At 42.2% G+C, this 25,194-nt stretch overlaps 1 protein-coding gene across 1 annotated transcript in view; it reads right to left on the bottom strand.

Annotated features, from left to right (window-relative positions):
• TMEFF1 (transmembrane protein with EGF like and two follistatin like domains 1) overlaps nt 1–25,194 on the bottom strand; it is a 126,571-nt gene that overhangs the window by 43,814 nt on the left and 57,563 nt on the right. Inside the window, exons 2-3 of the mRNA XM_052788122.1 lie at nt 11,223–11,332; nt 6,494–6,623 (exon numbers count right to left, since the gene is read on the bottom strand). Coding sequence (XP_052644082.1) covers nt 6,494–6,623; nt 11,223–11,332 — 240 coding nt within the window. The remainder of the gene's footprint in view (nt 1–6,493; nt 6,624–11,222; nt 11,333–25,194) is intronic.

Raw genomic sequence — 25,194 nt, 5'->3', positions numbered from 1 at the left:
CAGACCACCCGCCTCTATAGATCATTGGGCTGATATACATAAAGTCCACAGGCAACTCTGTCTCCACTTGGCAGGACATCATAGTAACAGGATAGATGCATTCCCACTTCTCTGGGCTTTCAGATCTCAAGAAACCATAAAAAAAGAGTGTCATCCTCTATAGCACCGCATCATTTTCAACTTTTCACTGGGAGCTTGTGCCTCCCCTCTGAGCCTGGGAGCTATGCTAGGACTTTTGTCTCCAGGGTAACCATGCTAAACTAAGCCCGTGTTCCTGCTTTTTTCTGAGCCTTGGCTAGATTTTCCCAAGCAGCTGCTGCTTAAAAAAGTAGCATTTTTTTGCAAGCTTACTTGGACAAGCAGCTCTGCTCTTTTCAGGATTTCCAAAAGTGGTCTCCATGCACCAAGACCTGGCAAGAAAGATGCTAAAACAAGTGAGGAACCTGGACAGAAACAGCATCCCCCCCAGTCACAGGTCAGTAATTAGAGAGTGAGTGATTGACTTCTCTCTTTACTTAAGCCACCCTTCTCCAAACAGGCTTGTAAAAATATGCTTATACACAAATGTACAGGCTTCTGCTGTGAGCTGCTCTTATCTGTGAAGGAGTTTCTGGATAAAATACATAAAGAAGCACTTGGATCAGACACAGCATCTGAATGCTGTAAGCAAAAGACTGCAGTCAGAATCCCCCCCTTTTTTTTTGTTCTCTCTGAGCAGGAGCCATTTCTGTACCATGGGTCTGCTTTGGTGCAGAGGCAGAAGGTACACTCTCCAAACCCAAAAAAGCCTGCAGCCTTTCTCATTCAGGAGGGATGGCTTTTAACTCAAACTAGCATGAAAATTGAGCCATTCGGGGCCAACAGCTCCAAACTGCTAAGTACAAACAGGAAGACAAACAGTTCACTGACAAATTTTAAGTAAGCAGACCCTTCCATTTGATTCACATGGGCCAGGTGATACAGTGGGCACCTCCAGAGCAAACCTATCTGATCCTGCTCCCAGAGAGGCAGGCAAAGAAACAAAACCACTGCACCTTTTTTGGATCTGTGTAAGAAACAGATCAGCAGCTATTCAGTCGTGGGCAAAACAGAACACCTCTTGACACATCAAAGGTAAAACTGCACACCGTTCTCCAGGAAACAAAGCCAAAAAATGATGTATTTGCAGAATTTAGGTATTGCAAGGCTTAGCTGACAGCTGAGAAGGGATTTCCAGCATCTGAACTTCAGCACCCAAGAGTTATTATACTCTTTATACCCAAGTCCTGGAATTTCTCCTAACGCTTTTGGGATACAGCTGTGGTTTTTTTAGTACAAAGACCGTATGTGCCACTTCTTTGCATTAAGCAGAAATTAGTCTTCCCACACCAGCACTTCATAAACTTCACTGAGCAAGTCCTGGATAATGTTGACTCTTTTATTCAATTGTCTTTGGTTACTCATCTTATGAGACAGAACTGGAAGACAGAAAGGGCAGCTGCTATCTCAACTCCTAGTTCCCTGTTAGCTTGGATTTCCTGGTTAACAGAGCTAACAAAGCAGTCCTCTCCATCGTGGGACAGCGCAAGCTTGCTGCAGCTTAACCCTAGGTACGCAAGAGTGCCTCTAAGTAAAGACTGGATAAAATTATCAAGACCTTGCTACCAAAGAAGACCATCCTGATCTACAGTTGCCAGTAGACATGGCAATGAGAGCACTATTACATTGCTCGGTGGGAGCTTTTAACTTCCCCTTTCCTCAGCACGGTGCAATTCTCTATCAGCTCCTGCAGCAGCAGCACAGGCCTCGAAATCTCCAAGCAGCAGCGCAAGGACCAGTGTTTCGGAAGCGATCCAAAACTCGCACAGCCCATTTCAAGCCACCAGCCAGAGCAAAGACCAAAGCAAGCTCCAACTTCCCGCTGCTGGCAATGGAGCAGAGCTCATGTCACTGCACAAAAGCGGTTTGTGAAGGAGCATGCCAGCTCAGCCACCCCAGTGCTCCCAGCACCAACAGTTCAGTTCTAGTTCTAGTTCTGCTCCATTTGTATCCTCACCCTCCAAAAGCAGAGCTCCCTGCTAGCAGTTACCCTTGATTTTGGTATGCCAGCAGGGGCTTTTGGGGAGGAATGCTGACAAGCCTAATTGCCAGCAGCTGCGAGGCCTCTGGCTGCTGGAGATAGGCTTTTAACCTCTGCATTGCCAGGCTGTGCATAGGGAATGTCCATTTGCCTTGACATCTTCAGGGGAAAACTGGTTGCTATCACTTGATCCTGGTAGCCATTTCCTGCTTAATCATGCCATGCAAAAAAAAAGTACATGAAATTAAATATTAAATGTGTCTGGATAAGCCTATTTCTTTGCTTCCAAAACATTTCCTAATGACAGAACGGTGACGCTGTGCTGTCGCAAACCCTCCTTGCAGGCTGGAGAGGAAAGCTCCTGTACTGCACTCAATCTGAGAGTAAGGGTCTTGGTCAGCTCTCAGAATGAATAAGTGTTTCAACAGCAGGTTTGTAGGTTTGTTATGCCTTTCTTGCAAGAGCATAAAGAGTTATTTTCACACTTAATCTAGAAGTGAGTTGCCTAGAATTTCTTCCTTAACTCCCTCAAAAGGATTAAAATGAGCTTATTATATTTCTTTTCAGGACAATGTGTGCATCTAATTATGCTTCACTGTAAGCCTCCCACACAAAAAAAACCAAAAACCATTTACTGTAAAAACCTGTGCATTCGAATTTAGGGTAAGATTTTGATTACTTCAGACTGAAGAACACTAAGTTAAAGCCACTCCTAAGAGAATAATTCCTTAAATCTAACAGAGATATAGGGTTTGTTTCTAGTTCTGCAAATAGCTTTTTTTTTTCCCTTAGAAATCCCAACAGCAAGCAGTGGACTGTGCCTTCCAAAAATATACAGTACACCGAGAATCTGTAAGTACAATATATCAACTACATCAGTGTGTGGTTACATTTTCATGTGCATATAATATAAATCTGGCAGCAGTCAAAATCATGGCTCTGCGTGTGGGCTAACAGGAACACACATTCTTAGAAATGAATTGTTAAGGTGTATTTCTTATTTACTAAATTAATTTATTTTATTTAAACTAATAGAAGACAATAAATTCACCAACAAAAGGAGGCAGAAGAAATCAAAGGACTTGGTGACACTCCTCCTCGCTCTGAGCACCCTGACCTCCCTCCCTTCCTGGTTTCTTAAATCTGTTTAGCAAGCCAGTTCAGGATAACCTCTGGTAGAAGATGGCATAACATGAATGAATTTTAGTGTAATGTCACCCTTTATGAACTGATCAAGTCCTGGTGTAGATCCTGCCATGTCCCCCTGCCCTCCTGGATGGTCCTGCTTCTGCATTTGGTTGTGGGCTGAACTGCAAGCAGGCAACTCGTAAGGGTAAGAAATAAAAAAAAAAAAAAAAGGAAAAGGCTGGGACAGCACTCTGCTTTTGTTCACATAATCCCACAGAGCAAGGAGGAGAAGCTGTGGAAGATGGGAAGTACTACCAGCAAAAACTTTGCTTTGCAGCCATGTTCATCTCCATCCAGTCACGGACCGCGTGATTCCTTTATGAATGCAAAAGGCCAGGTTAGGTGCAGGCCAAAATTGTATATAGTTTGATTTGACCCATCGTTTCTCAAAGGTATATTAAGGTACTAGGCAAAGAGAACACTAAAGCTGCATTTCACTCATTTTCCTAGTTTCCCTGTATATTGCAACATGGGGCTACATGCATTGTCTAAAACCCACAGACCTCGTCATCCACACCTTGTGCCAGGGGTAATTAGGCACAGAAACACCTCTGTAAACCCAGATATTTGAAAAAACCCCAATGTCCCTTCACTGAAAAATGGGCTTTGGCAATGTTAAGACCTGTATATGCAGTCCTGAAAACTTCAGCCACACATCTCTTACATTTCTCTAAAACACAATTTTTAATGTCAAAACTTTCATTTTGTTCATTCCTAAAGCACCTATGATTGACTCTTTTTTTTAACGTTGCTTATTTTAGGATCTTGCAACTCTGACAGCACTTGGACAAAGGGAATAAATATATAAATATGCTGCTAAATCACCCATGACCATAAAAATTTAATCAAAATGTTACCTGCCAAGAAATAGGTTTGACTAAATCACTCAGTATAGTCTGTTCCAGTGCTGTAGCTTCAGAGGGTATCAATCCCTGGCAAACAGGAAGTATTTCATTCTTGTTTGAGATTCAGAGGTCTGATGTTCTTTAAATATTAAATAGTTGTTACAACACTATGGGGGAATTTTGTCCTATTGGCTCAGGTGCATCCCACCAGGATGAAGCTTTGCTTTGAAAAACCGAAATTCTGATAGGAAACCAGTGAATCTATACTTACCTCCCAATGATGTCCCAGAACAAAGCATTTTCATAGCAAATTCAGAGAATTTGGTGAAAATCAATAGGGGTCTATAAAGGATTTTTTAATTTGGGCATTTGATTCTCCTTATATATGTGTTACAGATCAAGAGTACAAATATATTGACTTCTCGATGACCCATGATACCAGGCGGGGCACGGAGAAGTTCCAAATGATGGCTTTTATCATCCAATATTCTCACACCAACCAGAGCGCGTCAGACACTTGGGGAGCAGCAGGTACCGTTCTGGTAGAGCTCTGCCGAAGCACTTTAAATTGCAGCAGTGTAAATGCAGTATGCAGCCTGAATCACATCCTCAGTTTCAGAAATGTGTTTTCAGTACTTTCTGGTCAATTGTGTCTCAGCACATGTCTTGATCTATTACACTAAGTGCTAAAAATTATGCTGCGTTTCCTGGGTTTTATGTAGGACTTAAAGAAAAGGAAGGTTAAAAAAAAAATCCCAGACTAGCTGAGTAACGTAGTAATTAGCTGCCAGCAACCTGAGGCTGAGAAGAGTCAATTTTTCGTTTCGAAATGTCTTTTTCTTAGTAGGGTAGAACGCATATAAAAAGAAACACTTTTCTTTGTTGTTCCCAAAACATTATCCTAATATTTCAGTTGAGGGAAAGAAACTTTCATGCTGTGAGTCTGTTTCTTAAAATAATTTGGGCATGAAATTAAAAAAAATATTTACTTATACAACCTCAGTTCAAACCTTCATACTTCTTGGGTGTTGTTACAGGAATATGTGAGTGCTCCAAAACTGTAATGCATTTTTTTCCTATTTCTGCAGATATATCTGCAGATATGTATCTGGAGATAATTTACAGGTGGGAGATTGGGAAAGAAGGTAGATTCAGTCATCTGCCTGAGGTTTGCTGGAATTATGCAGCTGAGCTGGGCATAAAACGCAGGTTTCCTTCAGTATTAGGACCAACATCATAGATTGTTTTGGACCTTAGTAAGCAACCCCAAATCTCAGTATAGGTCTTTGCTGCAGTCAAAGGCATTAGAGCAGTTCGTGTAAAATGCAGTCACACTGCATTTAAATGAGGTAGCTCTGGGAGTGGCAGCAGCAAGGACTTCGCCTAGGTACACTGGCCATATATTTACCCTAATTTCCAGATAGGATGTCACAACTACCAGCGAGTTCCAGGCTGCTACCTCTAAATTGTCATCAATAACTAGACTAGCCAACATAAAGCTAGCTAGGAGTGTGCGCCTGACCTGTAGCCATGCTTTTGGCTGCCACATAGGTGTAACCTTGCTTAGGTTACATAGAACTATTGTGTATCAAAAGATGAGGGATGTCCCACAACTTAAATTTTTTTGTGTGTTATTTAGGTACCAAAGAATGCAGTTGTTGATGCTACAAGTCATTTAATTTAATTCTGAGAAAGGCAGCCATGTGTCTGGTCTCACCAACTTTGAATCTGTCCAGAGGTTCAGAAGACCTCTGGTGGCTAAAGTTTCTGTGTCCAAGAGCATGCTGCAATATTCAAGACAGTGAAAGCCTGTCCCATGTATTTTAAGCGTGTGGATAATCTGTGGTTTAAGTGTGTGGAAAGACAGAAAAGGCCACTCCATTAGAAATGTGAGGTAAAATGATTTTGTAAGAGTTATGCATACTTTCAATGTAATGACCCAAAATGTAGTCAAAGATGATGCCTTGGATACAGGTAGAGTGGCAGTCATGATGATCGGTGTCACATGCTGGATGTCACACTAATTCTGTACATCCAAAAAATGAGTTCTAAAGAATTGGCTAATTTGGAGTCTACTCCAAATTTATTGTAAGCCTTTTGATGAATATCAAGGCTCCTCTATACATACAACAGAAGCATTCACAAACTGTTTTCTCAGATAAAGTATTTCTACTTTTAATGTTTATTTATTAACCTGTTAGCGTATCAGAAGATATATCAGATTTCTTCTCCATAAAAATATTCCATTGCTGAAGGGGACTCTGGGTTTCCAGATTATTTCATTCTATGAAAAGCATGAAAATTAAAATCTCTGGAATTAAGGGCAAAACTAAAGAGCTAACCATATCTATGATTCTATATAACATCATTCATTAGTGACACAAAGTGATGTTTTACATACCAGAATAACAAGGTCCTCTTGATACCACTGTTATCTCTTTCTGATGCTTGCAAGCAGCTCTCCTGAGGAAGCATTCATTTTGGTAAGTGTCTCCATTTGATCCACAAACAGGAATATAGTTTGTGTGACACTGAAAAAGAAATTATAAAGTAACTCAGTCATACCAAATGATGTGATTAATCTCAACTGCATATTAATATACAGGAAGATAGTTGTGCAAATATGAATTACTAGCTGTAACTTATAACCCTGTTCATTAAAGGAAGATTTAAAATATATTAGTTTCTCAATATCACTGTGTGTATTCCTTTTGGATCACTGAAATAATAGTCCAACTCCGTATGGGCTGAACATAGGAATTCAGTAGGAGAGATTAAAAGAAAAAAATAACTATGGTGGGACTTAGTAATAGCTAGGGGGAATATGACAAGTATCTAGAAGTATTAGAAGGATAAACACTGAGGAAGGAGAAAACTTTTTCAAGATAATACAAGAATGTATGACTAGGCACAGGGGGATGAAACCGAGCAAAGGAAAATTTAAGGTGAACAGCGCTTAAGGGGAGATTTGCTGATCTTCTGGGTCATAGGCTGATCTTTCAAGGGAGATGGAAAACAGTCACCATCCCCATTAAATTCATGATCATCATGAGTCTGTTTTACTTGGTCAACAGCTATAATAATGCTTTTGTATTACTATACTGAAAAATTTTAGCTCAAAGTCCGTAGCATTGGTACATTTAATAAAAAGAAAGGAAGAAAGGAAAATTTATCATTCAGAATGGCTTTGGCAGGAGCAGCCTGTATTTTGCTGTTTTCTTACATTCTAAGAAAGATGGATTATATACCCCTTGTACGTATAATGTGCATTAAAACGCTGGGAAACCCCCTGAGACCACCAATCTGCCTAACACCTGCGAGTGCTGCACTGCTCCCTGCTGAACGGGAGATCCAAACCCCACTTCACTGTGTGGAAAAGGAGATGTTGCCCTGTTTGGGGCTGCAATGGTAACTTTAATTCCGGACACCTTTTGCACCTTCAAAACCCCAAGGCAAAAAACCCAACAACAAGAAGCAATGAACAAATACACAGACTAGCCACAAATTTCTTGACCATTTAAAGTGTATGATTAAACTGGTATAGTTCAACCAGTGAGAGTTCACACAGAAATTGCAACATTAGTTAAGTTAAACTGCTCCAAAAGGACAACAGCTTCTTCTCCAGATTCCAAATTACAGTCTCTGCCACAAGAGTTTCTTTGTGCTTTGGCATACACAAACCTCAAAATAGTCAATCTTTGAAACACAATTTTGAAGGGAATTATCCTCCTTCCTTTGTCATCCTGCCATAGATGACCAACTGAGAATGAACTAAGCACGCATGGACAGAAATAAATCATGCTGCCAGCTCTGAAAATTATTTCTAACAGTTTTGTAATACTTTCCCATAGTAAGTAGCTCTCAGACATTCAGCCACAGCCATCAGTCCTGTCACATCTCATACTGAACTGTCACTTCTAGGGAATAATTAAACAGGCAACTCTTGAGGGGGACAATACTTTCCAATAGATAATTCTCTATTCAATCTTAAAGTTGCTGTGTGATGTTTTAAAGTTGCAGGTTTCTGTCCAGAAGATAGCAAATGAGAGGCAAAGTGATTCCTTTATTACAGTTTGGTAAGACTTTAGGAATTTAGTACAGTACAGCCAAAAGTTCTCATGCAAGCATCCTTTAGGATTTTTCTTGTGAGGAAGTCCTCTAACAGCTCAAATGACCAAAAGGGAGAGCATCTCTTCATGGACGGGATCTGCTCTGCACAGTGTGCCGTGGGAAAATCCATCCGGGCTCCATCTGATGCTGAGTGATTGCGGGGTGCCCAGCATCTGAAGGGATGTAAGGTTTACTCACTATCTATATTCCTTTTCCTATTCTGTCTTACTAAAGCAGCTACCTTATTAAACCATTTCTTGTCAAGCCTTTCTTACTGAGATCAAAAAAGAGCCTCGCACCGGCTCTCTCTCACCTCCCCTCCCCGCACTGGTCCATAGTACACTCGCTAGGTGTTGACCAGTTTTTAATTTGGGTTCTGTAAAACATCATCCAAATTACAGCAAAATACCTTTCCAAAATTTTGGTGAACAGGTGTTATCCCCCACCTGCATTATAATAAACAGCGAGTTATCCTTTTTTTCCTGGCCAGGCCTGAAGAAAGTCAGGATATTATCAAGGTCACTGCAAGCAGAGCACAACCGAATCCCTCAGTGCCTCTCCTACGGTCTAATTTGTAAATCTGATTCTGGGGAATCAAACTTCGGAATCTCGCTTTATGACTTGGCAAAAGACAGCGAAAGCCTACAAGGTGTTCAGAGAGGTCGCAGCCTGCAGAGCTCTTGCTGCCATGACATTAGAGCTGTGTCAATGACAACACTGAAATTTGGCAGCCAGTCGTCTCCAAAGGGGATCCTAGGAGGAAAAACCTATGACTCATTAATATTTAAAGTTTCAGAAGACCAAACAGTTGAGAAATGCTGCCAGGCCAGGAGTGGTGGCAGACAAGGAGGAGGAGGAAGGAGCGGTGATGCCTGGAAAGGAACTGCAATCTCTGGGCATTTTCCAAAATCTGCGGGACGGTTTGTGCCAGCCTTGGCCTTAGTTCAGGGGTGGCGGCGAATAGCCGTGCCCCTCCGTTCCCCAAAACGCCCCGCTGTCAGGCAGCCAGGGGAGCCATGGGCTGTAGCCTCACACCCAGGGCCAGTCCCCCTTCCAGCAGGAAAATCCTCACCTGACCAGCACCTGGACCCGCGACCATTTTAATTAGGTAATTCCCTTGCTAGCCTGCATTTTTCTAGAAACTGCAGTTTTAAGAGTGGAAGAAATGCCTTGCTGGATGGGACCAGTGGTGCATTTATCCACGCGCTCTGTTCCAGCTGTGGGGAATAGGAAATGGGAGAACAGGCTGATATGCCCACCTCTTCCTTCCAGCGCGTGTGCAGCTGAACCACTCTACACAAATGTGTCTAATTCCTTTTCAAAACCTTGCAACGTCAGAAAAAAAAGTTAGCTAGCTATCAGATAGTCTTGCACGTAGAAAACCTAACAGTTCGGGCTGGGTGTTTGTTGCCTGGGCTATTTTGGTGCTGCTAGTTGCAGACAAATAATTAAGGGTGAGAGTTACAGGAAGAATTCAACCTGCTATGTCTGAAAAATACAGTATCTTCTCCTCATCCTTAGACTTCTTTCCTTAGAGTATAGGACAAATTTTTCAAGAAGTGCAAGTAAATTTGCAAGTAGCTTAAAAATATTACTGGTTTTAAAAATGGACTCTTCAAGACAAAGTATCGGCTTATCACATGGGCTAGTTCCTTTTTTGGTCTTCGTGACCTGGATATTAGGAAGTTGTAAAATGTACTACCTACAGAAAATAAATGGAACCTTTGCTCAGCCTAGGGTTGAATTTATTTTCCTTTTTTTAAATCATTACTGGGTTTTTATCTTAGTATTTTTCATAAATAAAAGTTACAGACAGAGTTAGGGCTGATGAATAAACCTTGTCTCCTACGAATTTTTTCTCCCTTTATGAGGCAGTCAGATCCCATTGTTCTTATGGGACGTAAGCCGCAGGATGCCTCCAGCACAGGTACCCACCTGAACGACACCACATCAAAAGCCAGTTCTGAAACAATGGAATCCAAAACCAGTGTAAGATCACATACACACTTGCTATTCTGGTTCCCCTTGATTTATTATTTATTGGAAACAGAACTCACGATTATTTTTAAAACACTGAAAGATAGCCCACTCCAGGGTTGGTTGATAACACTGCGACCTCTTCCAGTTTTACAAGGAGTCTCATAATATTTGATACATTTGTCCTGGTTATAAATTGTAAAAAGAAAGAACCTCAGTATTCTCTTTTCTCTAAAAAGTATGGGGCGGGAGTGGAGGAAGGATTGCCATGATAGTTATAAAAACTGTAAACTAAAGGCTCAAAAACCAACAAAGCAAATTGAACCTGCTATTTACTTCTTCTTAAAACTTCAGAGGATATTTTTAATCAAATTTCCATAGGTTGTTTTTTTCTTGAGTGGGACTAATTCACTGTTTTCACTCATAAACTTTATGATCACTGGTGGTCCTGTTATTATCTGATTTTCAAAATGCCTTAAGATCTTCCAGGGTCACATTTGGCCACCAGCAGAGCAGGGAAGAATCCTCCAAATACTGGGTATTAGAGTAAGCAATCCATAATAAGTACTGCATTTAAATTACAAAGCTTCATCTAGTGTGTGTGACAACGCTTGGGCACCCCGCTCTGGGTCACCTCCCCTCCCGTCTTGGGTCTTGGGGCAGGACGAGGCAAGGTGGGGAAGCAGAGAGCGGGTGTCACCCAGCGCTCCCCACCTCTGCCCGTGCCGGTTGCAAGTGGGGTGCCTGGCACACGTGGTGGCCCTCCGTTCTTCCCCACGTCGGTCTGTGCTGCTGGCTGACTTACCAAAACCGTGCGGCGAGAGCGAACATGATGCTAAGCTCTCCACTTGCTCCCTGAGCACACCCTGGTGAAGTTCAGTCGCATACCAACCCAATCAGTGCCATTAAAAAAGGAGCTTATGGTTAGACTGTATAAGCCTGTTGATGAGCGAAATTTTTAAAAAGTGGTGATTCTACCAATACTTCGATACACCTGAAAGATTGGTCAGAAATGGCAAACAAAAAAGGTGAGCAGCCCTTACCTGGAACTGACACGCACATTTCAAGCCGTCGCCCTCTTCCTTGCACACTCCTCCGTATTTACATGATGATTCATCACACACTCTTACGTCGGATTCCCTTACATTTAACTCTGCGAAAAAAATAGAAAAAGGAGACAGAAAAGAAATTGTAAGATGAGTAATTTTGGGGACTGCCTTGTCCTTAAACTCACTGAGCCTCCCCCACTGCCTTACCCCCATACAGAAACCAAAGGAAAAAAGCCAGAGCTGTTCCCTGGGTTGCCCTGCGTCAGCTCCGTCCTGCTCCCCAGGGGCAGGTCCTGCTCCCCAGAGGCAGCTTTGCCTGGTTGGCACAGTGGCTGTGGCTAAAGGCCGCTTCACCAAACAAACAGATACGGAGCAGGCACGTGTTTACAGTGCCCGAACTCCCTTCCATGTCCCCCATGCCGGGGATGCGCCCAGTACAAAACCTTCCTCCACAGAAGTTGTGTCTAGCAGGAGTCAGGACCTTTACATGAGCTATAGCCCATGTTTCTCACCTGCTACCTCTTTTTGCCTTACTTGCTGCAAAGGTCCTGAAGAAGAAGAAGAGCTAAAACATCAGAATTTCTCTGTCCAGTTTTCCAGTTTCCAACTTGCCCACACTCATCCTTCAGACTAAAAATAAACCAAAGTGTGTTTAAACTATTATAATTTGGTTGCACCGTAGGAGCCGGAGTAATGAACCAGAGCCTTCTGTCTTAGCTGCTGCATAAAAACGTGGAGCACAAATACAGCTCCTGCCTCAATAAGCAAGCCGGCTCGAGGAGCACAGGGAAGCCAAGGGGCTCTACACATCAACTGCATAGGCACTAGCTCCACTACAAAGGTTGCTTAAATGAACACAAGCTTTTTTGGGCATCACATCCAAGGGTAGTTTTAAAGGAGAATAAATATATTCTTTTGAAATAAGTATTTGATTTGAACTATATATAGGAGAGAGAGCAAAAGAAGGCACTGGTGGGATAATGGAAGCGGTCAGTGTTAGCCTAAACGTGCCCTCGCCAGGCTGTGTGGGAACGGTGCTGTTACTATCGATTGCAATGAAAAGGTGAAAATAACACCAAGGGCTCTGGAAAAATCCCCTGCCACTCTTTAAGGCTGCACGGATATCAAAGGGTATCATTCGAAGCTGTTTGTGCTTTGGCTTGAGTCAGAAACCTCAGGGACTCTATAGCACTATGACCCACTAAAGGGATTAATTGACAGCAGTGTGATTTAAAATACTGTCTGTGACTTTTAATAAGCAAGCCCTATCCAGATAACTGGCTTAAAGAAAGCACTGAATACCAGCCATTCAGAATCGGGGAAAGGTAGGTCAAAAGCAGAAGAAAATAATGCTCGCTGCCATTTGCAGTCTTAAATAGGCAGTCACCCTCCTGCTCACAGCAGCGTCAACACTTTGGTGTGACAGTGACAGACACACTGGAAAACTGCTCCCATGGGTTTACATGACATTATACACTCACACACGTAGTTTACATAAATAAATATATAATTATACAATAATTTGTGTAATAAATTATGCTATGTGTCATATACTTCTATATTTAATATAGCATAATTACGTAGCATAGCACTAAAGTTACAGGATTATAGCTCAACAGAAGGTCCAGTTATAATCCACACATTTTGTCAACTGTGACAAAATATTGAAAAAATATTGATTTTTTTTCCCCCACATGTCCATCATTCCCAAAGGCATAAATGAGCAGGGCAACGTATGTAACGCTGGATAGTTAGGTATCCTGGTTGCCATCACAACCCCATGCACATGTTCTCTAATGTTATTCTTAATGTCGCCATTTATCAAGCGCGACTGCTGCGTTGTAGGAACCGAGCTAATGTGACAGAACATCGCAGCTTTTCAATTTTTTTGTGTTCATAACTCACTCCTGAAAGAAATGTGCCCTTCTTTCTCCCCGTGAAGATCTGTTCTGCGAAGATGAACAAACTATCAAGATTAATTAAGGGGAAATGATTGTCATATCTGAAAGAAGGATCCACCGTTAGGTGATAGCACATTTGAGAAAATGCAATTTATAAAAGGCAGTAACCAGACAGACAAATTACATCCTTTCAAAACCCTGTTTTCATCAGCTCAGGAAACTAATGAGATGTGGGTCCCCTCTTCTCAACTCTCAGCTGAGCTCGCTGGACTCGGTGCTTCGCAGCATCCTACCCAGTACCCCCAATCAGGAGAAGAAACCCCTTGGCAGCTGCAACTCGTGCTTGAAATCCTGAGGGTCTACACGATGTCCAATTGTTCAAGCAGTGTGGTGTAGACTTTTCCCCGACCTCTGTACCCCCCAGTGTGATAAAGGACACACGACCGCCCAGGAAAGAGCCTCTTTGCCAAGCGGGGGGCAAGGGACCTCACTTTTCTGCATGGGAGGCAGGGGACCCGGGGGGGGGGGGGGGAGCCTGTGTCAGAAACAGTCCCAGCTAGAAGTTCAGCATCAAGGCTGAACCAGACATGTACTTGTTCCTAACTTAGCTATTGCTCTGACTGCGAAAGCTGATGAGAAAGGGAAAGATTTCAGCGCAAAACTGTAACAGGGGAAGTGCAGATGGGGGTGGGGAATCAGCCCTTGTGAGCCCCCCTCACCCCAAGAAATCAAGACTTTTTTTTTTTTTTCAAATCCACAGCAGGAATTAAGATGACAGAAAGCGCACCATTTTAACGGTTACTTCATTTTAGGAGTGGACTCTTTTTCTTTCCACATAAGTGATAAATACTGATTATAAGCTTTTTTGCATGAGATGAACGCTGAGCAGGGAAGGTCATTCAGAGACCGGGAGCCAATGTGATTTTCCAAAGCTGTACAAAAGACAAGATACCCTGGTGACTGGCACTTGAACATGACAGATGAACTTTATTCTATGACAGGATGTCACCTAATCGCTGCTTCCACTCAGTGGCAAGTTCCAGCAGCGGCGACATCAAGCCTCCGACATGCGCACAATTACACCTGATGGAATCGCGAGTACCCGGGAGTGTCGTGGCCGTAATGACTTCTACATCTACGGCATTTGGTTAAAAAATGAATAGATGCGGCTGGATGTTAATAGAGTGATGTGAAGAGGAACTGTAGATGTCTTGCATGTCTGAAATATGCTCTCTTTTCAGTGGATTCCCCATAGAGAGAGAGAATTAAAATGGAGTTTCTGCAATTATTTCCAGAAGAACGGAATCATTATCATCATATGTGAGGGCAGACCTATGAAGGGAGTAAGAACATGTAGCAAATGGTTTAAGGTAATTTCTTACATGTTTCTTTAATGCCTATCGCAACTCATTTCCTAGACATTTAACAGGTATAAATAAGAGAAAGCCTCAGTGTGATTCATTATGTACAGCGAGAAGATGGTAAGTAGTAATCCATCAACTCCCAGGAGAAAATATAATTAGCGCAATTAAATCAGGCTTCCAAATTTATGATAAAATTAATCTCCAAAGACCTGAAATGAGGTATTAAAAATGATTTGCTGGTATCTGTTCAGCCAATACGCTTCCTGGTGGTGTGAGGGCTGACCAGCAGAGAGCAGCTTGCAGGAATTTGGCTGCAAAGACCCACATCAAGGTCTTTTGGGTTTTTTTTTCCTCTTTTGAAAAGGTTTCAACTTGTGACAATTTGATACATCACTAAAAATGAGGAAAGCCTTCTCCATTCTGACTCCTTTCAGAGAATTTGAAGTACAGCTCAATACAAATAGCTGGAGATTGGCTTTCTGTCTGTGACCTCAAAATGCATTGCTCTGAGGCGTGAACCTCTCATTATAAGCTAAATTACATGTGTCAAAATGCTGAACCTGAAGATGAAATCAAATTTGTAGGTTTAAGTACATCAAACATGTTGTTTCCATCTGGATACCTCAAGAATAAAATAAAATCAAAGATGGGCAAATCTGGTAACTTCGTAAGCAAGTTGTTTTTTCAAAACTCATGTTTCTCCTGGGGTTGGCAACAGCACATGGTGACGATGAATGGATATAAGGAACCAAAAAAATACCTTTCCCACGCGGGTGTGTTTAGTAACAGTGCTGTTAGCTTTGGCCCTCTTGAATATTTCACCTGTGCCTGGGAATAACCCTCTCTGCCTGTTTTCTGTTTCCTATGGGTAAGACCCCAACCAGGGGATGCGCCGGGACCCCTCACCCTCGTTTGCTCCCAACCTACGGGTTTGGTACAAGACGGGGAGCAGCTTGCACCATTCTCACTAGAGAGAAAAGGCAAGGCAGTGCAGGGCACCTCACTGCTGCAAGTTTGTTCTTTGTGAAGCCAAGCTTTAAATTAGGATGTATCGTGGAGGTCATATACGGACACACGCACAAAGACACACACACACCTGGGAAAGTTCATAAAGCGTCTGTTACTCTACAGATTAAAAGAAACCCCAAAATTGTAAGAACAGCTGAAGTGGGTCAACACTGACTTGGGAAAGGGCCCAGAGGAGATATCATGTTGTGTGAGGGTATGTTAGAGCCCACGAAGTACACTGGAGATAGTGGCATTCTGTCTGGATGAGCTCTCAGGACCACAGAAGAAAGTCAAAATCCACTGAGCAGAAAACCTATAACCTACTCGATTTTGGGAGTCAGCCTTATGACTCTGGATTGGCTTTGGCAAATCATCGGCTTTTTTTTGGTTTTGGGAAATCATTCTGGTTTTGGCAAATTATTTAGCAATGATTGGAGAACTTAATGGGGAAAAAAACTTAAAATCTTTCCCTTAAGGATTTGTATTGGGTTTGTGTGGTGGGGTTTTGGTAGCCGGGGAGGGGTTGCAGGGGTGGCTTCTGTGAGAAGCTGCTAGAAGCTCCCCCAGCTCCAAGCTGGACCTCTGGCCGAGGCCAACCCCATCAGCAATGGTGGTAGTGCCTCTGGGAGAACAGATTTAAGAAGGGGAACAAAAACTGCATAGGAACTTGCAGCCGGAGAGATGACTGAGAATATGTGAGAGAACAGCCCTGCAGACCCGCAGGTCAGTGAAGAAGGAGGGGGAGGAGGTGCTCCAGATTCCCCTGCAGCCCGTGGGGAAGACCATGGTGAGGCAGGCTGTCCCCCTGCAGCCCAGGGAGGTCTGCGGTGGAGCAGATCTCCACCTGCAGCCCGGGGAGGACCCCACGCCAGAGCAGGGGGATGCCCGAGGGAGGCTGTGACCCTGTGGGAACCCCGCGCTGGAGCAGGCTCCTGGCAGGACCTGCGGATCTGTGGAGAGAGGAGCCCACGCTGGAGCAGGTTTGCTGGCAGCACTTGTGACCCCGTGGGGGACCCACGCTGGAGCAGTCTGTACCTGAAGGACTGCAGCCCGTGGGAAGGACTCATGCTGGAGAAGTTCATGGAGAACTGTCTCCCGTGGGAGGGACCCCACGCTGGAGCAGGGGAAGAGTGAGGAGTCCTCCCCCTGAGGAGGAAGGAGCGGCAGAGACAACGTGTGAGGAACTGACCCCAACCCCCATTCCCTGACCCCCTGCGCTGCTGGGGGGAGGAGGAGGGAGAGAATCCGGGAGTGAAGCTGTGCCCGGGAAGGAGGGAAGGGTGGGGGGAAGGTGTTTCAAGATTTGGTTTTTCTTCTCATTATCTTGTTTTGATTTGATTGGTAGTAAATTAAATTGTTTTTCCCCCAAGTTGAGCTTGTCTTTTGCCCGTGACCATAAGTGGTGAGTGATCCCTCCCTGTCCTTGTCTCAACCCACGAGCTTTTCTTTATATTTTCTCCTCCCCATCCCACCGTGGGGGAGGAGTGAGCGAGTGGTCTCATGGTGCTTTGTTACTGGCTGGGCTTAAACCACGACAGGATTATAAAACTGAGGTGCTCACGTGACAAGTACAGTAAACCTGTGTCTTAAATCTAACTCGAATAAAACTTCACCCACCCCAGTTGTTCCCAAGCACAGCTTGCCCACTTGAACCATGAAAGTGAGTGTGACTGTTTGAGTAGCGTCACGGGTAAAGAAAATCACTGCAAAAAGATTCCCCAGGGAATATTTTGGATGCCCCTGGGATACCCCTGCTCATCTCCAGCTGCTAGCTAAGAACAAACCAGCACAGCTCTCCTGTTGATCCTACTAGTCCCATGCAGACCTATGAGCATCCCAGCTGGTACTAGCTTAAGTCACTTTAGATTTCCATCACCTACAATGACTATGACATTGGTTCAGACGCTTATGTCACATGTACACATCTATACATAAACATTTACATTTAGGTGTCTTAATCTACAAGCTCAGCCCCATCCCATTGCTCTTTCAAAGTGTACCCAGTACACAGTACTTACTGCCATTCCTGCAGTAAGTCATGCAAATGCTTACAGAGCTGTTACACACAGGCTGTGGACAGGAGGCATAATTTTGGCAGTCCCCACGTGTGATCTAGTTGTTCTGACACTGGCAATATGTGTTTGAAGTGAGGCAGCGTAAGTTATTCCCCATTTCAGCCACTGGGTACAAATCTCAGATAAATGCAAGTTACAGCCATGTACAACAGAACTTGCTTCCATTTATTTTATTGCAGGTCTTCAACTCCCCACTGGTTCCTACTATACCTACTACACCAGTTTCCCTCCTTAGCCAATCTTTCTTTACAGCTGATCCACTACCCTTTCTCTGCCCCCTTCAAAACATCAGAGCAACATTCAAGAAACATGCTTCTGCTTTGAAGATTGAATTAAAAGGTGTAAGGGGAAAAAAATCTCTGAAGTAGGTGGGTCCACTTGCAGACCCACTGAAGAAGCAAGGACCAAGCCCTAGCAGACTCTGAAAAGCAGTGTTCCCCTTACTGGCATTACGCTACCCCAACAGTGAGATTAGCTAAGAATAGCTTTTTTCTGGAGACTCTGTGGCTTCTTTTAAGATAGTGAAACCATATGTTGGAATTCTAGTTTGTACAGTAGAAATGTGAAACAGGGACACAGACTCGGGCACACACATACACACGTCTCAGTTCTTTGCAGGAGATGGAAAGCAAAGGTTGTTTGCGTGGTGGACACAGAAGGATATTTTTATCTTCTACCAGCTTCAGTGTGCTACATCCATCAGCGCTAACCTGACATCTCCTACCGCAACCCCGTGCCCGATTTCTGTAGCAAAAAGCAAAACTACAAGCCAAACTCACCTAATGTGTGCCAAATACTGAAGGTGAAGTGTTGTTCCACCTGCTTTGTGCCTGTGTGGTGAAGATGGTTTATTTTAAAGAAGCCGGCATGTACTGCTTGGACGTGTACATGTACACAAACAGTTCTGGGAGAAAGGAAGCCCCCAGGCTTTGCATCAATTTCTTTGACGCCTGCCACCAATGCCATTTGAAGAAAACACCTAATATTTACTCCTGCTTTTTCTTCATCTCATGTTCATGAAGTGTTTCACTGAAATATAACTCATCCTAGCAGAAAGTGAGTTGAGTGGCCACTGCTACCTGCCCCTTGGTCGAGGAAGATCCCTAGCTTTCACACTGCAACCAAAGGAGCGAGCGTTGTTTCTTGCTTCATCGGTTAGAGCACAAAGTATTATTAAAACATGGTGCCTTCAGAACCACGACCTTCCAAAACAGTTATGTCTCATGACAAAACCTGAAAATACCATTTACTTGGTAATTAATAAACAATCTCTACATTAGGTTATCCATATCATTTTGCTGTCCCCATCTGTTTCAGCAGTTATGGATTATGAAAATAATGATAATTTGCATTGTAGAGTTTATGTCTGTCGAATTTCTTCTCAGAAATTGTCTGAGGTTATGGGGGAGGAAAAAGATAGCAGACAAGCCCCTCAGACAAAATCAGTAATTACTTGTCCAAATAAATAATACTTGCTTGTGTCAGAGAAGTCAAAGCAAGACAGAATGGATCGTACTATCTCGTTTATAGGAAAAAGTATGTTTTTCAGAAAAGAGACAATAAGACAAGCTACTGGGAAATGATTCAGGGATAAGGAGGATGCTATTCAGACACTGCACATCCCCTTTGAAGATGGCTCCTGTCACTGATTTGAGGTAACATTTTAGCAAGAAACAATTTATAAGAAATTAAGAAGGTGGGGATTGTAGAGAGTGGAATGAGAAGAACGAGGAAAAGAGCTGTTTAAAAAAGCAATCAGAGAAGAAAAAGAGGAAAATGAAAATATGTAACACAGGAAAATCTAAAACAAATACAAGTTTTAAATATCTAAACCAGTTAAAACTCATTTAAATGCCTTTTCTGTGATATGGTAACATTTTCTTTCACACTTGCATAAGAAGAAAACAAATCATTGGAACAGCCTAGAGGTTATATGAAAAAAAAAAAAAGAAACAAAATCGTTAAAATGAATTTACCCCAAAACCCCCATAGACAACTGTAGTCAAATGGAATTAGGATACTCCCAGACATTTCTTTTAATTGGTCAATTAATGGATGCCTTGTGTGGCTGATTGATAGCAAATCTGCTGTTTTCAAAACAATCTTAAGCAGTATTATAGGACTAGTAAAACCTGTTTTGTTGTGTCTTGATGCAATATTTAAGACTCAATTGTGCAGAGAAAAAAAAGCTGTACTTTGGCTCTTGAGAATGCTAGCTGAGTGAATAAAGCTTGAAATATTTCCCTAAAACTACTTTTACAAGACTGCGTTAGCATTTGATTGCTTAAGTGCATCCAATTTACCTAGGATGATTATACTTTTACATTTCTAGGCACCATAGTCTCCTTTTAAAACAGTGAAAAACAGAATGCATACGTGCTGCTAAAGTAATTAGTATTCTTGCACACAATAGGAAACCACAGCAAATTTTAACAACTAGCAGTCACACAGCAAGGTAACAAGATTGGCTTTGAACCTGAGAGTCTCCCACACTGCAATTATTCACATTACCAGTGTGCCTCAGACTAACTGTATTCAGTGTGAAAAAAGTAAGGAAAGTGTCATAGTGATGAGTGTTTGGATGACAGTTCTGTCAAAATATTGGATTCAGCCCATGGTGCATTTCTCTTTCCATCATGCAAAAAAAAAATATGTATTTGTAGAGAAAGTTGAGGCACTTTTTTGTTATATTAAAAGCTTTGACAATATTTCAGAAATTATGTATAATCTGTAGGTGAATATTTCAGCAAATGGTACAAATCGACTAGCTGTGCAATTGGTTGGAGACAGGGAAAGAGGCAGTAAGAACTTGAAATGATTGTCTCTCTCATAAACACTTTTGTATCAATGTTACGCGGTACAGCAATCTGGCCTTCAGGACGCAGATCTGGTGTGCTTTTCTGCTAGCAGCTATCCAGGACATCGACTTCAAAACTTGCTTACAAATCAGAATCTGTCTTACCACAAAATAATTATTGAATGTGATTATGCAAGGCTGTTATAAAGAAGTTAGTATGGCATTGCATATCTTTACATAAAATATTAGAAAAGAAACATACTCATATAGCATCTTTACAGCACAATTGATTACAACAGATATTATCAATCTTTAGTTTCTAAGGAAACCAAGGCTGTGCAAAAGCAGCGACTCTCCAAATGTGTCTCCAGTGGTTTCTTCCAATAACTTTTGCACTCCCTGGGCAATTCCAGTCAAATCTGACAGCGGTAGGGCCTGGGACAATAAGCTTCCTACAAGTTCACGAAAAATCAGTGGCTGCTTGGAGAAGAGGGATCCAACGTCATGCTCATTGGAGGAGTTGAGGGAGCGTACATCGGGACAAGGCTCATGTGACAAAACCACAAACACATGCAATGTGTTTCTTTTCACAAACACATGCAAATAAGTGGTCGTTGACTGTTTTCCACTCATGGCACTGTTATGGTCCTTGCATATTAAGACTTGGGAATTTAGACTTGGATCATGTAAACACTTCTAAACACATGGACTTTTTAGGATACTGGATAACTTGTGGTGCTGAATGCTAATGCCTATACAAACGGATGATTCTGGTAGCATAACTTTAAGAATAGTGCTCTTACACTTCGTCAGCCCTTTTCAACTAGGGGGACTCCTATGAAATTTTTCATTTGCATAAATTATACTGTTAATTCCCGACAGTTGTGCAGCATGTGCAATTACAGTCAGTGGGAAGATGTTATTTGTCCTTGTTCCCTTAATGCCTACTTGCTCTGCCTCTCAGTCTGCAGAGTAGATGGTCAAATATCCAAAACATTTCCAACTGACTTGCTAAGGGTTTATATATCGCCTCTCCCCTGGCCCCCAGATCAGGGAGTTTGACTTGCTTTCTAGCATCATTGCCTGTGTAAGAATAAAGCAGGCAAGCATACTGCTCCCATGGAAGCTATAGATTTGGCTAATGAATCTTCGTCCTGAAGAAATCTTTCTATGCCAATTACAAACCAAGGTGAACTCTTTAGTCCTGTTCATAAAGTAAATCTGGCAGTTATTTCCCTAAGCCTGTAGAGGAATGACAAGCTGTTCAAACACTCCGAAACAACAGAGCTCGCATTTATACTCCTGAAGAACCTGAAGGCTGAAACAAAGTAAAACGGTGGTAAAAACCAACACTGAAGCAACTAATTAGCTTCCATAAACATTGCAAGGAATTTCTTCTTTGATCTGTAGGTGACACACGTTAACTCAAGTTGATTCTAAATTGCAAAATAATATTGGTCAAATTCTGATCCCATTCCTGGCACAAAACTTGAAGGCATTGCTTTAGTCTAGGGACCAGCTTGCCAGACTAAAAGCTGGAATAGAGGCATCATGCTTTGTCAAGCCTCCAGAATTACACCATTTGTTTACTATTTGTGGGGGATGGATGGCTAATGGATCTACCTCACCACGGTGCTAAAAGCCCAGCTCCTTCTGTTGTCTGCTCCTCACTTCAATTTCTTCTGCAGCAGAAGAGAAACAAGCGCTAGCGAGTGGACAGGGTACTCCAGGGCATGGTTTAGGGGGCATGGTTAATGGTTGGACTCGATGATCTTGAAGGTCTTTTCCAACCGAAATGATTCTATGATTCTATGGTGTGAACAGCTCTCTGTTGCAAAGAAGGTGTAGCCTTTCCATAACCATTTCAGTCATCTCCCCTCCCTGATCACTGCCTTCACAGCTCTGTGCTGCAGTCAGAAAAAGGAGCCTTCACTTCTGTGAGCAATAGTAAGGGAAGCAGTAAAAGGGCCCGATCATGAGGTTTTTGGTTGTTGAAACAAGAGCTGAAGTCAGCAGAAGCTTGAGCACATCAGACGTGTGTCCACTTACCACAAAGGCCACACATTTTCTTCACTCTCAAGGTCACGTCAACATATGCTTGACTTCAGCACTCTGGAAGTCCTAACGCGAAGGGAGACCCAGGCTCTGTATGTGGATTTACACTTTCCTCTGAGGAAAGTTATGGAAATTGCTTGGGTTCTTGCTGTTTGTTTTACTTCATTTTAAAGACATTTTGGTGGACTGGGAAATCAAAGCCAACTATAAATGCTACATTAACTTCACCGCTTCCCCTTTCACTTATTCTTCTTGTAGTTTCAGTGTCAGAGAGATGTTTAAAGAGCAGCTGAGTCTTGACCCTTCAGAGCTCCACAGGCAACTGTGTTCGCAGCTGTGGAACAGCCTCCCAGGTTGTCAACTAATACACTTAGGGATGCATTATTCTTCTGGGAGCCATTTTCTTGTGACTTATTTCAAAAACTTTAAAATAAATTGAAAAATGACTTTTTTTTTTTTTTAAATAAAAAATCTCCCAAGGAATACACTAGAGGAAACCAATAGGTTCTCATGGACCTTTGGGGATAAACCAACACAGTACTGACATAGATTATGCAGCACAACTCGGGTTATTACATGCACTCTGCACATTACACAGATTATAAATGATTGCCAAAAATGGTATGTTTCATGGGGAAAAGAATAGAAATATTTTAAAAATGCAAAAAAATATATACACATACGTTCCAAACACAGTATTTTCAGTAATAATATTTTCAATGTTGAGTATTGGCTCCTATGGTACTCCCCTTCCACTTTTCCATTTATCCCAACATTTTTTCTTCAGACTTAAAAAGACAGAAGAAAAAGAAAACTATCTGGAATGCAAGGTCCTTTCATTTCTCAGCTACAAACCCATGAAAAACAGCTTTTTGTGAATTTTCTAGACAAATACTATTTTCTACAGAATGGTTTTTGATGAGGAACAACTATATTTGAAATGGTGTTTGGCCATTTAGCGTACATAACCTGAAGCTCCGATCCTATAAATGCCTGGGCAGAGACTTAACCTTGAGCCTCTGTGCGATCTAAATAAACTAAATGGAACTGATCATGTGTAAGATTAAGAATGCCTTTAAGTGCTTGTAGGATCAAGGACACGAGCAATTTTTTAAGAACCTGATTTTTATGCAAATAATAAGTAACTTGACCAGGTCTTCCGACTGTTGGAGACAAATGTGTAGAATTACAGTGTGGAGAAATATTTTAAGGCACTGTTTATTCCTCAGATTTGAAACTTGCCCTTAAAAGCAGCAGAAAATATCTGACAAAAAGTTGACAGATAGGGTATTAATCTACTCTTAATTATGCACTCTTTAAGGGCAAAATGCTGCTGTATGCAAGATGATTTGATAGCAGAAATCTAAAATGTGGTCTCTAAATTGCTTAAATTTTAAACATCACTCATCACATCCAGTCATTATCATTAACAGCTACGTGAAATATCATAATACCTAAAGGCTGCAGTGATCAGATCCCCCTTCTGAAAGACACAGATGAAAGCCAGTCCATTACTTACATACAGCATAAGCAGAGAAGTCATACAAACTGTAATAAAAATTAGATATTATCGTGTCCATTTCAGTGCATGAGGAAGAAAAGTATAGAGAGATAAAATGATTTTTCCAGGACAACACCACAAGGCCAAGGCAGGATGCCACAACAGACCTTGTCCCTGTCCAACTGTTTTGCTACCAGGTTGTCTTCCCTCACTCTCATCACCTTCCCTTGAATAGAAATATCTTCAATACCACACCTGGAGAATCATTATGATCACCAAAACCAGAGCAGACACAAAAGATATAGGAAATACATGTCGGTCAATTTAAAAAGTGAGAGAAAAATGAATACTAACTTGCTAAGGCTACTAATGCTAACTAAAGATTTATGTTGATGTATTAATGCAGCTTGTAGGACTCATTTGCTGTATTCAAATAGCTGATAATCACTGCTCAGAATTCAAACTGTGCTGCTGTGATAGAGCTTAATGCAGACAGTGCCATACAAACCCAGAAACATGTCTCATAGCCCCGCCGGGAAAAACTCTTGTTTATTCAGAAACACAACGTTGTATGGGGTTGGCTCTTGAGCAGCAACACCGGGAAGATGGACGAGCCTGAACACATTTTTGGGGTGTGTTTTGCCCTAGGGAGGGTGAGACAGAGGGTCAAAGAAGATAAATAAGAGGATGAGTTGGGCACGAATCAAGCATAGATACCATTTTTCAGAAAGGACGCTGTCTTTGCGAGGATGTGAGGAAAAGGGCCTCTGCTTTGCAATTTCTCCTGCTGTTGAGCAGCTCTTGCCCGTGCAGTTTCCCCTGACAGAGCAGTCATCATCTCCATGCACCCAGCACCCATTTTCTAATAGAGACACCTCGTCTCCCCCCACTATCTTTCCAGTCACCTGAGTTTTCCAGGAGCTGATCCATTCCTTCGATAAACTGTAAGAGAAACCACTCCTGCAAGCCTCAACTATGAGTGTAGCTCAAGGATGACTGAACATGGGGAGAAACCTGCTGGATCCAGAGTATCCAACTGACATTTTCCAAAAATGCCAGCAAGTCACCTGTCATCTGAAGGTGATGAGGGTAACAAGGGTTTTGAAAGCCTTGCAAGATCTGGAAACTGTAAACCTGCCATAAATCTTATTTCTAAGTTTACAAAAGTGGAAGAACCAGCCAAAGTTACGCATGAATTTCTGAAAGAAAGTAAATTTCATGTATGCATAACCTCAATGCTGTTGCAAACACAGAGACTACAGATC

This window comes from Harpia harpyja, chromosome 5 (assembly GCF_026419915.1).
Source record: "Harpia harpyja isolate bHarHar1 chromosome 5, bHarHar1 primary haplotype, whole genome shotgun sequence".
Taxonomy (NCBI): domain Eukaryota; kingdom Metazoa; phylum Chordata; class Aves; order Accipitriformes; family Accipitridae; genus Harpia; species Harpia harpyja.
This window is presented reverse-complemented; position numbering and strand designations above follow the sequence as displayed.